The sequence below is a fragment of the Gracilinanus agilis genome, chromosome 4, assembly GCF_016433145.1.
Source record: "Gracilinanus agilis isolate LMUSP501 chromosome 4, AgileGrace, whole genome shotgun sequence".
Taxonomy (NCBI): Eukaryota; Metazoa; Chordata; class Mammalia; order Didelphimorphia; family Didelphidae; genus Gracilinanus; species Gracilinanus agilis.
In genome coordinates, this window is record NC_058133.1 from 226087600 (window position 1) to 226103476 (window position 15877).

General features: G+C 40.7%; 1 protein-coding gene across 1 annotated transcript in view; it reads left to right on the top strand.

The window, feature by feature from the left end:
- Positions 1-15623, top strand: part of RFNG (RFNG O-fucosylpeptide 3-beta-N-acetylglucosaminyltransferase) — a gene marked incomplete at its 5' end in the record, with an annotated part of 34290 nt that extends 18667 nt beyond the window's left edge. The window contains 2 exons of the mRNA XM_044673716.1: positions 14259-14344; positions 14425-15623. Of these exons, the coding sequence (XP_044529651.1) occupies positions 14259-14344; positions 14425-14491 (153 nt within the window). The remainder of the gene's footprint in view (positions 1-14258; positions 14345-14424) is intronic.
- Positions 15624-15877: the final 254 nt, after the last annotated feature.

The following is a 15877-nucleotide window of genomic DNA, read 5'->3' on the forward strand; positions in this document are numbered from 1 at the left end:
GGGCAAGTCACTTGACCCCCATTGCCCACCCTTACCAATCTTCCACCTATGAGACAATACACCGAAGTACAAGGGTTTAAAAAAAAAAAAATCATTGGTAATCTTCCAAATTTGCATATATCAGTGGTTCCCAAACTTTTTTGGCCTACCGCCCCCTTTCCAGAAAAAATATTATTCAGCCCCCTGGAAATTAATTTTTTTCTCTTTTTTGTTCCTTTGGGGGCCCATCCAAAGGAAGAAAGAGGAAAAACCATTGAACAGACATTTGCTTTTGTCCTCTGCTGAGGATTTTTGACAGTGGGAAGTTCAATCTTCCAACTCCCCTTTTTTCCTTTTTGTGAGTGCCCAATTTAAGAATACATAGAGATGAGACTATGACAAAGACAATAAACAATAATACAACTTTGTGACAAGCATGCTTTAAAAGGAAAAAATCAGTGCTTTAGGATCCATTCTTAAAAAGAAATATTTGCAGAGAAAACTCATTAAAACAGTTTTAGTATACTGCCCCTTTAGCTGAAAAGGCTATGCTGAGCTAAGCTACTGTAATCAGCCATCTGATTGGTTGAGCTGACTTCCTTGTCCCCTAACTTTCCCTGCACCTTACATGTTGATAGATCTAACCTGTCTCTCTTTTTGTCTGTGATTTCTAACAAAATGCTCTTGTAGCACCTAGACAAAAGGGCTATCTGCTCCCAGTGGGGGTTGGAAGTAAGCTGTTCATAAGGCTGACTGGATTTCTTAAGGGAAGAACTTTTAAGTCCCCTCCCCCCTTCCTACTCAGATTCTAAGCCTGTTACCCAGAGCAGGCACAGCCTCTCCGTGCTAAAGTTTGGGAGGTTTGAAATGTAGGTGGAGGGAGTACAGAACAGCCACTATGAAAGAAATTCCCCTTTGTGAAGCTGCATCTTAAACTCTTTTTGCCCCTTCCTTTGTTTAATCTTATAGCTAGCCACACAAAAAAACAACACAGATTCAACAGAAATCTACAGGCCACACTCTCTCACACATTCATACACCTTGGAACCCAAAGGTTCCCCAGAAGTCACTGAAAGACGTCTCTTTAGTGACCTGGCAGGGATTAAAAAGCTGTGTCCAGCCATCCCAACAGCTTCCACTGGATCCAAATTTTTCAGAACCTAACAGAACTCCAGAGTCAAACAGGACTTCAGGACAAAACTGGACTCTAGGACAAAAACAGCACTCCAGGGTAAAACAAGACCCTGGAGCAAAACAGAACTAACTTTCGAGAATAGAATAGATGGTTCCAAAACCAGCTTAAAATTTGTCTGAGATCTCAAATCACCAGAACCAGGGGTGGGCCCGAAGAAGGCACCATTCACACATATGAACACATTCACAGCAGCCCTCTCTGATGTCCTTACCTCCTGGTCCTAGAGACTGACATCTCGCTGGGACCTCCAAACGAAGTGGGGTACTTCATAACCCAAGTCCAGACACCCAGAAATTCAATCATTGGAACCATTATTTATTGATTAAAAAAAGAAAAGAAAAAACTCTACCAGCTAGGACAGCCTTCCCTAGTGTAATCCAGTGCAGACTAACATTACAAGGCACCACTTGCCTAGGTTGCTTGGCCTCCTAGAGGGATTAGGTCAGTTTCCTAAATAATGCAGGAATGGGTTAATCTACTTCAATTCTACTTTATTCTCTAACCTATTTCATTTATTCAGTCTACTTCAGGGGAATCATCTAGCATAGTGATTCTCTCAGAGACACTGTCCCCAGAGCCTTTGACTCTTTGCTGGGCTCTGTGTGACTGGTGGCTGAATATTAAGGACCTGTCTCTTTTCCTGATTAAAGATTTGGTTTTTCTGACTTCTTTAGTAGTTCTGTGTTTTTCCAAGTTGACATTGCTAATTATGAATTTCCCTCTGTCATATCATCTTATGCTTGTTCTTCCTCCCTTTCCCTACAACCTGTTCTCTTTTCACACAAGAGGATGCTGAAGAAAGGAAGAAATGTGATCAAAGCCAGTGATCTGTAACTGGAGTAATCTGCTTTCATTGTGTTCTTCATCCTCTCTTCCCCCAACCAAGCCCTTATTGCTAGTTGTTACACTTTCTTCCTTTCCTTTTAATTTCCCCTTTGTATAGTCTCTGAAGCTGAAGTTTTGTTTTAACCCTCCCCTCCGATTCTATATCTCTGCCACTTTTCCTGTGGAGTTTTAAATATTACTGCACCATACTCTTTATATGTTTAAGCCTCTTTTGTCTGGCAAAAAATGAGGTTCATGTATTTTGATCCCCCTATGCCTTCTTTCATGTTTGTATATTCTTCTCATGCATTCTCACTTCCAGTCTTAGTAAAGTTCTACCACCCCAACTCTTTGCTTCATATTACATCCCTTTTTACCTCCCTTTTCTTTCCTTTCTGTACTATCAAAACAAACTACTCTTTGTCCCACTGTTTGCCTTAATTTAATGTTTCTTAAAGACATTAGGAATTCAATTCAAATCTCTCCCTCTATTAGAAAGAAAGTACTTCCTGTTGTGTGGCTATTTTGGCCCTTTTCTGTTATTCAAATGTATTTAATTCTTTACTCTTGTGTTTACAATTCAAACATTTGCCCAGTTCTGGTCTTCTTATCCCAAATGCTTTAAATTCTTTTCTTCTGTGAAAGATCCTTTCTTTGGTCTTTCCCTTTTGCATTTTGGAATCTCATTTGAAAAATTTTCTCTACTTTCTATAATTTTGCTGCCATGTCTTCTTGTGATCCTGACTTTAGTTTCTTGGCCCTTGAAAACTCTTACTGGCTTCCTAAGATATTTTTCCTTTGACCTGGAAGCTCTTTGTGTTTTGACTATGGCATTAACGGGAGTATTCATTTTAGGGTATCTTTCTGAAAGTGACCCAATCAGTTCTTTTTATTTTCACTTCTTCTGGTTCTAGTCAATCTGAGCAGCTTCCATTTATGATTTTTAGAAATCTAGTATCCAGGCTTTAGTGGAGCCAATTAGAGAGGTAATGGTTTTCAGGGAATATAAAGATCTTAAATTATCTCCATCCATTTTCCAGTTGCTTAGTTTTCATCTGTAGATACTTTATATTTTCTCTAATTTTTGTTAGTCTTCTGCTTTTGTTTTAATTGTTTTGTTCTGTTTTTGGTTACCTCTGTCAACCTGGAAAAATACAGAACACTATAAGTAGTCATAAAAACCAAATCTTTAGTCAGAATAAGAGAGTTCTCAATAATTAGCTGCCACACAGAGCCGAACCTCCAAAGAATAACAGAACTTGGGGAATTAAGTACAGCAAACACACACTGACAGTTTACAGGCAGGCTTGGGAAAGAGGCTGAGGTTTCAGAGGTGTCCTAAACTACAATGGATACAAAAGGATGGTTCCACCCTGGGGCTGGGCTGTCTGGGAGAGGTCTCTGATACTATGGGAGAAAATTCTAAGACAAAAAGGGTATTTAAGATTTGATTTGATTATGTCTACTAGACCCACCTAATCTGGGGTCTTTTTAGGTTTTAAGGATCATTTAAGGTTTATTGTTGATTCTGGGACAAAGGTTATTTTGGGACTTCCCCCAAGGTAAGGTTCCTAAGGGACAGAGGTAAACTTGGGGTTTCCAAAAATAAAGTTGACACCTCATGGAGTCATTGAAACTTTCAGGAAGTCTGCTACTTTGTTTGGTAAGGATTTCACCTTCTGTTCTTAGTTCTTCCATTTCTTTCTTCCACAGCTCTTATTTTAATTAATAATTAATATATATATTAATTCCATTTTCATTCAAGATTCTTAGTAGTCCTGATGTGATGCTGTGCTGAGTTTTTGTTGAGTTTCTTCTGGACCCATAGTATTTCTTCATTGTGGGGAGAGGGGGATGCTTCTCTTCAGCCTCTGTTCTTGGCTTTTTGTGCCAATGTCAAGGATCTCTCCTTCTTAAACTCTTGCTTGCATAGGGTAGTGAAAACCTTATCTGATCTTGACTTTTTGTTCCTGACACTAATTTTTACCTCCCCTGGTATGTCTACCCTCAGAGTGTTGGCAGGTTTCATTGTTCCCCTTCAGAGCTCTTAGATCCACCTTCCTACTTCCTCTGGACTTGGTCAGAAGTCAATGTGAACCTGTTCCCCCAAGATCATTCTGGTTTTCTGGGTGGCATGACTATTCTAGTTCAGTATTTGCAACTTCTAGTGTTGACTGGGAAAAAACTACAGCATTATTAAATAGTCAGAAAAATCAAGGAAAGGGGTTCGGTGTAATAGTAGGCCTCCATACAGAGCTAATGCTAACACACTCACACAGAGTCTGAGGATTGAACTCTGGATGCTTTGGATACTGAACCCTGGGAGTGCCACCGCTCTAGATGACAACTCTAAGGAACAAAAAAATTTGGGGGACCTATACCATTTGGGGAGATCCAGGGGCAGGGAAAGATGATTGACATTACCATAGCTACAAGGAAATGGGGGTGTTCAAACTATACTGACAGGATACAATCAAGCTTGGGAAAGGAATCATAGCCAGAGGCTGAGGTGTAAGGGAAGGGGCTACCTACAATGGATACTAAAAGGATGGTCCCTGCCCAAGTGTGGGTCATTCCTGGGAAAGGGTCTCTTGATACAATGGGGAAGACTACCTAAGCCAAAAGGATATAGCATTTATCTTAGAGTCCATTATTCAGTCTGAAATTGCTAGCCTGAGATTCCCTTCAGGATGGATTCTCTTGGGGAGCAGGGAACAAGTCCATTGGGGTATCCAACTTACAAGGTAGTCCTAAAACTTGGGGTTCATCAGATCTTATTAGGCTATAAATTTGGGGCCTCTAGATTCCATGTCAACACTAGTTCTCTTTTTATGCAGTAGTGGGCTGGATAAAGATACTAAATGATGTTTTTCTTTGGATTTCGTGATCATTAACTAGTGTCTCCTTGTTAAGGGGATGTATTTGGGAAACTGGGTTCCTTTATGACTTTTCCAAGCTACTATCCTAACAGGAAGTCCTTTTCTCTTTGTCTTTGCATGTGGCTCTGTCGGGCATCAGTTCCACTTCCTTCTGTATCTCTGCTAGTCCTAATTGGGATTCTGGAGAGCACATTGTTCTCAGACCACCTACACAGTCCTGCTAAGACTGATGCTGTTGTGGTGTTACAACCAGATGTTGTGGGGTGAAATGGTGAACCCCTGGGTTCGGGAAGGATACATTTTGTAAGAATGCAAGACTCCGAAACTTAGCTTAAAAGTAAAAAGAGAGATTTATTAGTAAAATAGAATTATTGGCCAGCAAGACTGTATGAGTGGAACAGCCCTGGGGGATTGCCCCCAGAATGCTTCAGTTCAGGGATTTTTATATTTTTTACAACAGTGAGTACATGATGCTGTGTCACAGTGTGAACATGACTCTAGAGTGGTAAACACTCAGGAATTTGGTGGGGTGTTTGGTCATCTGACTGGGGTCTGCCTGAAGACCCTCATAGTTTAGGGAACGGATGGATGCCTGAGATACAGTCCAATGGTATCAAGGTGTAGCCTGGAGGTGCATCTCTATATCCATCTCAAACTAAAGTAGATGATAATAATCTCTGGGTCCTATAGAAGTTATCTGATGTTCTTGGGTTAGGAGTCACAAGCACAGAAAAGAGCAAAGGAATTTCCCTGCTTACAGCCTGCCTGGGTTAAGGGGTACAATGCCCATGCCAGTGCTTGGGTGCTAAGTTGGACATTATCTCCTGCTATGACTCCCAATGCCATTAAAAAAAAAATTCAGCCCTTCCCTCTCTTCCCAACACCATAGAAGACAACATCTGGCAAAATACATAAATTATGTCTTTCACTTTTCCATTTCTCAGTTCATTCTCTGGAGGTGAAAATTCACAAGTTATTCTTCATATTAAATCTGTTGCTGTATATAATGTTCTCTTGGTTCTACTTGTTTCATTCTTCACTATTTCATGTAGTTCTTTCTAAGTTTTTGAGAAATTTGTTTCTTACAGTGCAATAATTAATGACAATCATATGCCACAATTTGATTAGCCATTCCCCAAATTGAGGACATCCCCTCAATTTCCAATTCTTTGCCACCACAAAGAGAGCTACTATAAATATTTTGGAACATGGGTTCTTTTCCTTTTTCCCTGATTTCCTTGGGATATCTATGGATATACACAGTTTTATACGTTGGGGCATAATTCCAAATTGCTCTCCAAAATAGTTAGATCAGTTCACAGTTCCACCTATAGTGTATCAGTGTCTCTACTTTTCCACATCCCCTCCAACATTTCATTTTGCCCTTTTGTCATTTTAGCTAGTCTGATGTGTGTGAGATAATACCTCAGAATTGTTTTGGTTTGTATTTCTTTAATCAGTGCCTTTTCCAAACAGGCATTTAGCTTGGGCAGAATAAGATAAAATTTTGAAGACTCAAACCTGGTGTTTCCTGAAAATTAATTATAATAATAGTATTTATATAAGTCTTAAAAGTTTACAAAGCGAGTTACAATCATGATCTCATTTTATCCTAACACCAACTGAAGCAAAGAGAGATTAAGTTACTTACCCTGGGTCATACAGCCAATAAATGCCTGAGATCAAATTTTAACCCAGATTTTCCTGAATTCAGATCCAGCACTGTCTCTTGCACATCTAGCTGTGAGTCTTGGACATACTATAGAGATAAACACATTCATTAATATGCTGACTGTTGATATTAGACAGATAAGACACAAAACAAGAAGATATATATGCTGACCAACACCAGTGCGTTGGATGCTATTCTCTAGAGCAGTGGTTCCCAAACTTTTTTGGCCTACCACCCCCTTTTCAGAAAAAATATTACTGAGTCCCCTGGAAATTAATTTTTTAAAAATTTTAATAGCAATTAATAGGAAAGATAAATGCACCTGTGGCCATCACCGCTTCCCCGGATTGCTGCAGCACCCACCAGGGGGCGGTAGAGCCCACTTTGGGAATCACTGCTCTAGAGAATTCCCTACTGATGGTGAGCTTTTCCAGATATTTCCATTTATAGATCACATCATACAAAAGCATCTAGTTTTTCAACACTACACAATCCCTTCAATAAGATTCACATTTCTTTGAAAGAGATTGGTCCTACCATCCACATAGGACAAATTGTGAATTGATGGAAAACTTACATTGCCTAGACTGATATGCAGTTGTTTGGATAGCCTGTATGTATCTTGTGTAGATTCTACAAGGGAGTGGCACTGGAGGAAGGGATCTAATTGGCCATGTGTGAGGTGTTTTTGTTGCCTGAGAAGTTCTTCTTTTATAGACAATCATAATGCCTATAAATTAGGGAAATAGAAAGAAATGGTGATCATAAGTTGCTAACGATGGTTTGTACTGAACAAGTGCCATAAAAAGAATCCAGGAGAAAATATGACCCCAAAAGTAGTTGAGCCAGACATATATCAAGAATGAGACCCAACAGGTGGCCAGTCTTTCATTGGTAGGCCTTAGAGAATAAACGGAGAAAGGAAGCAAAGTTGTGAGTCCATACTCACTATAGGATTTATGGAAAGACAAGAAGAATTACACATGAAGTCACTGGCATAGTCAGCTTCATCAGTATATGCCACAAGACTATAAGAAATCTTAGGATTTGCAAAGCCCATATACTTTGTTTCAAGAATAGGTACATTTTAGAATTGTGCATATGTGTGATCGGTAGTTGCTCAAGTCTTTCATTAGGGGGCACCAGTGGTCTGTGGGACCACCTAATACCAAAGCAGCCTATATTGTGAGACTCATACTCTTAGTGTCACAAAGGGACTTTAGATAATCTAGTGACAGATGGAGGTATAGGGTTTGTCCATCTAATGTGTCAGAAATTTTTCTTTCTTTAATTTTTAAAGTGTATATATTTTTTTTATTTTTTTTTTATTTTAAACCCTTAACTTCTGTGTATTGACTTATAGGTGGAAGAGTGGTAAGGGTAGGCAATGGGGGTCAGTGACTTGCCCAGGGTCACACAGCTGGAAGTGTCTGAGGCCAGATTTGAACCTAGGACCTCCTGTCTCTAGGCCTGGCTCTCAATCCACTGAGCTACCCAGCTGCCCCCTAAAGTGTATATTTTTTAAGTAAAGCTCTGATTTAAAATTTTTTTAGTTTCTTTAGTTTGCTTAATAAAAATGATGTCTTTTATGAGTAAGTATTCTATAAAAAGATTTGCCTAAAAAAAGTAAAACATCCTGGGTCCATACTGTAAAGAAACGTGCCTGTGTGTCTAATACAACTTCCATTTTACAGATGAGGAGGTGAATTCATGGCAGAGCCAGGGTTCAATCCTGAATCTCTTGACTTGATTGAATAATAAGAGATGGGAAGGACCATGGGAATCATCCAGTTAATCCTCCATTTTTTTGCAAATTAGAAAACTGAGACCCATGGAGTTTCAGGCAGTAAACATGTATTAAACAGTTAAGTGCCAGGCACTGTTTCCTGAAAGTGAAGAATAAAATATGCATTTTTAGGTAGGGTTAGTGGGAATAGAAGCTAAAGTTATATTGATAACTCCTGATTCTCATGTGGTTTTTTCCTACCATATTATGGTAGCTTATTTGTATATTGAGCATTTTACAGTTAGAAAGTTTGGACAAATTAATGATGCTATGGAGTAATCCATGTTTTCTTTGTGATTTGAGATTGAAAGAAGGTAGGAAAAGTTAACTATTAAATATGGAATTCCATTTCTGGAAAAATATGTTTATAAGTTTTATCTATATCTACTTAGCCTTTAATGGATTTTTATGCTTATGCCTGTCAGTTTGAGCCAGCTCTCTGGTGGTGTTTAGTCATATCTGACTTCATGACCAACTGTCCATGGGGTTTAAAAATGTTGGAAGGAATTGCCATTTCTTTCTCCAGTTTTATTTGTGATTTTCCCAAGGTCATACAGTTAGTAAGATAAAATATTTCTGACTTTAGGTCCTGTGCTCATTGTGCCACCTAGTTGCTCAGGTCTCTTGTTAGCAGAACAGAAATATAATGGTGTTACAGTTTTGCTGGAGGGCAAAACACTCAGTGTTCCATGTTAGGTAATACCTAGTGAATTTAGTCATGATCCTTGACCTCAAGGACAGAACCAACTGTTCTTTGTAGCTCAGTGGTCTTAGTGGAATATTCTTATTTAATCATTTTCTCTTTAGTAATTCCAATTTCCTGCAGCTTCTTATCTGTCTCTTGGGATATTTTATTAAGTATGCAAATGTATTCAGATCAACTTTTCAAGGCCAACAAAAATGAACACTTCCCTACAAAAATAATAGGAAAAGACTATTTAAAACCATCCATCTTTACAATGTATAGCTTGATTTGAGTTTTCTAAAAAGTTTTTGAAATTTATTATAGGAATTCTAACACTACTTGTCTATATCCTCTTCTGAATTTCCTTCTGCTCTCTTCTATGTAATTTTTAATGACTTATTTTTGCCTCCTATGCCCCTACTCCCATTGATCCTAACTAAAAATTTCTATCTTATCTTTCACATTTAGTCAGTCATCCCCGCCAAAAGAAGCCATTCGTTTTGTGGAGTCATGATTGATCACTGTATTAATCACAATACTTAAGTCTTTCACAGTTTTTCTTTTATATTGTAGTCATTACATAAGAGTTCTCATTTCATTCCTCAGTTCATAAAAGCCCTCGAAAGTTTCTCTGAGTCTGTCCCTTTTATAATTTCTGAAAGCTCAATAGTATTCCATTTTTAGTCATATACTACATTTGTTTAGTCATTAACCTGCTAATAGGTAATTACTTTGTTTCTAGTTCTTTAATATAACAAATAATATTGTTATAATTATTTTCATTCATGTGACTCTTTTCCCTCTTTTTTTTCCTTTAAGAAACAAATATAGTAGCAACATCCGTATGTCAAAGGGAGATGTCCAGTAAACATAATAAGCATTCTTATTCAATGCAGTGAGGCACATTTTACCATTTACCCCTCAGTGTGGCTACACTCTCTGTCACAGATTAAAACCCCAGGAGTCAGTATAAGAATAATTTCTTTCTTTCACCAGCTCTGGTGATCAGCTGCTTTGCGCTTAGCCACAATGGTCCTCCCTGGGCAGATCTACAAGCCTTCTCAGCTTCCTAATGTTATAATATAATGTCAAAATCTTTATAAAATAGTCTGGGATAACCTGAAACCATAGCCTTATCACCCCTTGGATAAAGGGGAAATTATAACAATTATCAAGGGTGATCGGGGTTGGTGTTCCTCCATCATCTGCAACTAGGGAAAATACATAGATACTTTCATATCATTGCATATCTATATCTCCTTAGGCCCTTTTTTGTTTATAACACTAGGGCTGTGTATCAGAGCCACCTCTATGCTTCAGTGAGAAATTAGAGGAAGACTATGATCACGTGATCATTCTGTTCCATCAAGCATTTATTAAGCACCTAAAATGAATAAGACAGCTCAGGAGGTGCTGGGGAGTGTTACAGGGAAAGCTACCCTGATTCGTGAGCATTTCCCACCTGAAGAATTACAAAGGCACCCCAATAAAGTTAAAAAGCTTTCTTAAGGATATTGATGCCTAAGAGGTAGCTCCCCAGTGGGAGTCTGCCTGCTTACAGTGACAAAAAGGGGGTTTTATTGGTTTTACAGGAGAGCAGAATACTTGACAAAGGTCAGGAGACGTGACTTACAGGTGACTTGGAGGAAACTGGAGGTGGTGACTTCTGTGACTTGGGGAGGGCTTGAGGTTGACACGTGACCAAGGATGAGTGATTTGGGGAGGAGGGCTGAGGTTGACATTGTGGCTGGCAAAGGCAGGTGATGGGGGAAGGACTGGGATTGAATAAGTTGTTAATCAGGAGATCCTGGCATCTTCATGGTTTATTGGTGGTCATCAGTGATGCTCTTCTCTGGCCAGACAGGTTTGGAAGAATCCTTCATTCATCCTCTGAAACTTCTGGGTTTTCTGTGTCCCCAACAGGGAAGAAGTAGGTTTTTGCCTGCTATGAGCTGACATTCTTCACTTCTGCATATATTCATTTCATCCTCTCCAGTTTCATTGTTGCCTTTTGTTTTTGTACCTCTGGCACTTCTGGATGGGGAGGAGGTGTGTCATTGAACCCTTCCTTGTAAAATAGTACAATACTGGGTATAATCCTGGAAGATCTTGACCTCTGTGGTCAAGAAGGGAATTGGGGTCACCAGGGATATTATAATAAACTAAGTGGTTTGTGGGAACACACTCTGGAATTTATGAGAGACTGGACCAGGGTGGAAAGACCAGGGTTTACTGAATTCCCATAGGAATGGCAGTTGATCTTAACTGTCACTCAGCTTCCACTAGGCCAGAGTCTAGAAACAGGCTGACAAGGTAAAAGGGACTTAACAGCTTTAATTATGTTTGACTAAAAGGTGGGAAAGGGATTTCTATACTTAAAATCTAAAGGATAAAACCACAGGGCAATGGGAGGACTTATTCTACCTCTTATCTAAGTGATCTAAACTAACAGGGCCCAAGGAGCTATAAATGGAGTCTCTGGGCAACTGCCTCAGACCTGGAACCTGCCAGGCTTGAGTACAGCTAGGGCTTTGTGGCTTTGGGATTCTCACTGCAATCCACTGATGATCTCTGGATGCCAGGAGCTAAGGTTGTCTCAGGAACCAGGTTGTGAGGGAGTGCTTGAACGCTGTCCACCAGATTTCAAACTTCTCCTTCTTCCTTTGGCACTGTAGATCTTGTCCTTTTTGCTAGATACCACACCACTCAGGATCCCAAGGGAAAAACCAGGAAGCAGGGTGTTCTTTGCTCTGAGGTCTCCCAGGCTGGCAACAGTTTTTGCCCACCACTAATGGAGTCCTCACTCAGGGCACAAGTTCCCTCTTCCTGCTCCTTCATTCCAACCTGGAATTCCCAGCTCCAGCTCCTTCCTGCTATGTACAACTTAATTCCTAATCTTCCTCACAACACCTCCAAAAAGAGGGAACCAGTGCCTCCTTTGTTTCAAATTGTGGTTCTTTGCAGCCCCAGGAAGAATCACTTAAAGCTTAGATTTGGTTTTATGTGTAGGGCATCCCCAGAAGAAAATGGAAAATATTCAACATGCTATATAAATACAGTAGAAAATAGCTGTTTATTTCTTTCACACAAAAGAAATGTTCGTTATAATTTGGATTTTTTTTTTTTAACAAGCCAGACTCACAGGGACATATTGCCAGGAGAACTTAAATACCAATAACTTAGAACTTCTGTTATACTTCCCCAGAAAGTAGAAACTTACAACCTCAGTGTATGAAGTACTTTGCAGGACTTCTAAACCTCTGTACTTCTTCCACCTTGGCTCTGCACTGTCTACACTGGCAAACCTGCCAGGATTGATCCCTTTTAGGAAGTGCTGTGGTAGTTTCTTGAGGGTTTTCTTAAAATGTAGATGACCCAAGTAAGGACCCAAGAACTCACAACCTTTCAAACTCAGCCCTCTCTGGATCAACATTTGGTCAACTGCTCAGGAAGGAAGTAAAACAGAAGAGGCAGCCAAGGCCTGAGACTGGACATGTGCCTACTACCCTAGGCTAGAAGCCATCTTGTGGCCAGGGTGAGGAAAAGCTCCCCCCTCACTTCCCAGTGCGTTCCTGAATTTTATGTATACAGTGCACATTCTGGAAGGAGGGAAGAGGAAATTCAGAGAGCAGACTTTTATGCTCTCCTTTTTAACTGATGAAGCAGCATCCTGCCTCCCTACAATTGTCATGCAGCAGGAAGAGGACCAAAAGACTATCCAGGGCTTGCTCAAACACAAGCCTGTCAGAATCAATAATACTAAAAAACAATTCCATTAAATTCTTATATAGTGGGCCCAGCCATTAATTTGTTTTCTCTTTTTTTACACCCACAAAAAGTGCTGTGCTGCATATTTTGATACTAGTGGGACGTTTCTGCCATTGACTTTTTGGGGCATGTGCCCAGAAATAACATAAGCAAGGACCTTGCCAGCCACTGCAGAAATAAGCCAGCACAGGATACAGACAGACAGGCCCTTTGAAGCTTATTTATCCATTCAAGAGTGTGACATACCCCCAGAGGTATGTGACGGACATATATGTCTCACAGGTCCACAGATGGCACATGTATAATCTCTCCTCCTGAGCTACATGATCCAGAGTTTGGGTGAGATCTAGCAAATCTCTGAGGCTGGCATATAGAGCTGCTTTGCCTGTGACATTTTTAGCAAAAGAAAAAGAATGCTTAAGCTGTTACAGAGGTCTTCAGCATAGCCACTTACACCAGAAGGAAGAAGATTGTCTTTTTATCTGTCAGCTAGTTAACATTTGTTAAGCTTCTACTCATTCTGTCTTATTGGAGAGAATACAGAGAAATGGGTGAACTCCTGGGACTATTCAAACTTTGTGTTTTGCTATGGTAGTTAAAATGTTTGAGGGAAAGGAGATGCTGAAGACATTCAGCATATTTATATAATAACAGCAAATCCTTCAAGTATATTTTCCATACTGCACCTAAAATAACCAGATTGGTCAGTGTGGTCTTAAGGGAAGAGAATTCCATTGTCACAACCACAACCCACAAGAATCCTGCATGTTGCATATACTCCTCCTTTTCATATGTAGGACCAAGGACTAGGCTTGTGATTTTATTGTCATAATTATGATTTCATTGAACTCTCCTCTTCTTTAATCAAGCCTTGAAAGTTTAAGTGACTTTCCCAGAATCACACAAGCCACTATGTGCAAGATTTGAACTTCATGGCCCTGAGGTTGGTTTTCTGCCCAGTATATTAAACTACCTCTTTTTAATAGCCAGTGTGAACACGATAATAAAAACACTAGATTAAAAAAAAAGTTAGTGTTTCCTCTTAGGGGACTCTGGTTTTCATGATTTTTAACCCATAGTTAGATGCTTAAGTGGAGGCTGTCTTTGTTCAGTTGATTTTAACTTTAACAAAAATGTTCTTTAATAACCATATCTACCTTTAAAACTGTGGTCCCCATTTTACACATAGGATAATTGAACTTTAAGTGAAGTAGTAATATACTCTGTCACATAGTAAATGATGGAACTAGGACTTAAAATACAGGCCTTCTGATTCCTTGCTTACCTTCTTTCTGTTCTTTCCCTCTTAATCACAAAATTCAGCTCTGACTCTCTCATGACAGTGCCTGCTAAGTCCAGGATGGCCTTATCCTACATTAAGATCAGGAGCTCAGCCCCTCCAGCTCCATCCCAGTATTCATTCCTCAGTCAGGCACAGACTCTCACCATCTCCCCTCTGCCTGTCCCAGATCACTCTGAGCTACGGGGGCCCGGAGAATCGGAGGAATGTGGTGAGTGTGGGTGGTGCCTTCAGCCTGCAGCAGGACCCCACCAGGTAAGTGTGTGGGGGTGGTGAGAATGACCTGATGAGCTCTGGCCCCCCCATGTCCCTAATCATCTGCTGTGGCCTCTCAGGTTTAAATCCATCCATTGCCTTCTCTACCCTGATACTACCTGGTGTCCCCTGAAGAAGCCACTGTGACAGCTCACCTAGGAAGTGTCTGATTTTGGAAACAATCCTGTCTTCAGGACCTGCCTAAGAGGAGCAGAGAAAATGGACTTGGGAGCTTCTGACAAGGCAAAACCCCACACTCCCCATAAGATACCAGCAGTACTATGGAACCCATTGAACTCTCTATCCTCCATCTTCACAGGCTTCTTTGGGGTCACATAACTAATCTGGAGAAGGCCTGGACTGAAGTGAGAATTAGCTAGAGATGTCTCTTCCCCTCTGCAGCCAAATCCTGGAGCAAGGTTGGCGCTCCCCCAGGACCCTGGATTGGGCTCTGTGGAGATAGCCAGGGAAGAAGGAGATGGGGTCCCTACCCTGGGAAAGATCACAGCCCTGATTACTGCCCTGGAAAAGAAATGCAGAGGTGATCCCAAAGGGCTGAGGGGCCATGCCCCAGGGGCCCCCTATACGACTTGGTAGAAACACAGGACTTCAGCTTACCAATCCTCTAAATAGAGCTCTGGGCCTTTTGTCCTGGAGGCCCTGTAAGCAGCCTTGACTGACCAGAGCCTTTTATCAGTCCTCCTTTGAGGTGGACCTTTGAGCCACTGGCCCTTAAGGGGCCCCTGAAGACTGGATGAGCTACATGCCAGGATTTCTTTTTTTTTTCCCCCTTGAGGGTAGCCTAGGACCACTCAGGATTGGGCTAACCTCAAAGCAAGTGCAAGTTTAGGAAGAGACTGGTGATGGATGACAAGGGAGCAACAGTTCCCCCTCTTAATAGCTAGCTACCTCTGAGTCCCTCTCTATTCAAAGGTTATTGGGGCCATGGGTGAATTCCAGAGAAGATCCTACACTGTCTAGCTGCTTTAGACTTCTTCTCAGCCCCAGGCCATTCATCCTTTGGCTACTCTGGGGCACTGAGGGGACGTGAAAGAGCCTTGACCTACCCTGAACCTGAGCCAGGGTTTAAAAATCAGGCTTTCCCCACAATCTGCTCCTTGTTTTCCATTTGTTCCCCTACCCTTGAGTCTTTCAAGAACTGGGTGAAATGGAGAGAAAAGTTGTCTTCTCTCTGCCCTCACCCTGATTCAGCCAATGTTGAGGGTCCATAGATGCTCACAGCCAGAGAGCCCATCAATCCAACAGTTCGTGGTTTTCAGCCAAATAAATATTTAAAGTTAATATTGACTCTTCATTTCTCTTACTCCCACTCACTCCAGGAGCTCACCCTGGAATAACAGTAGTGATATTTATAATATGTTTTAAGGTTTGTAAAGTGCCAAATGGGCATTTTCACATTTGATCCTTACAGAATCCATGCTTTTAAGTTCTGGGCTCTGGATGAGAGGCCCCCAGGGCTACCTCTTTTTCCTGGCCTCTTGGGAACTGCATTAGGGCTAGGCCTTTGAAGCT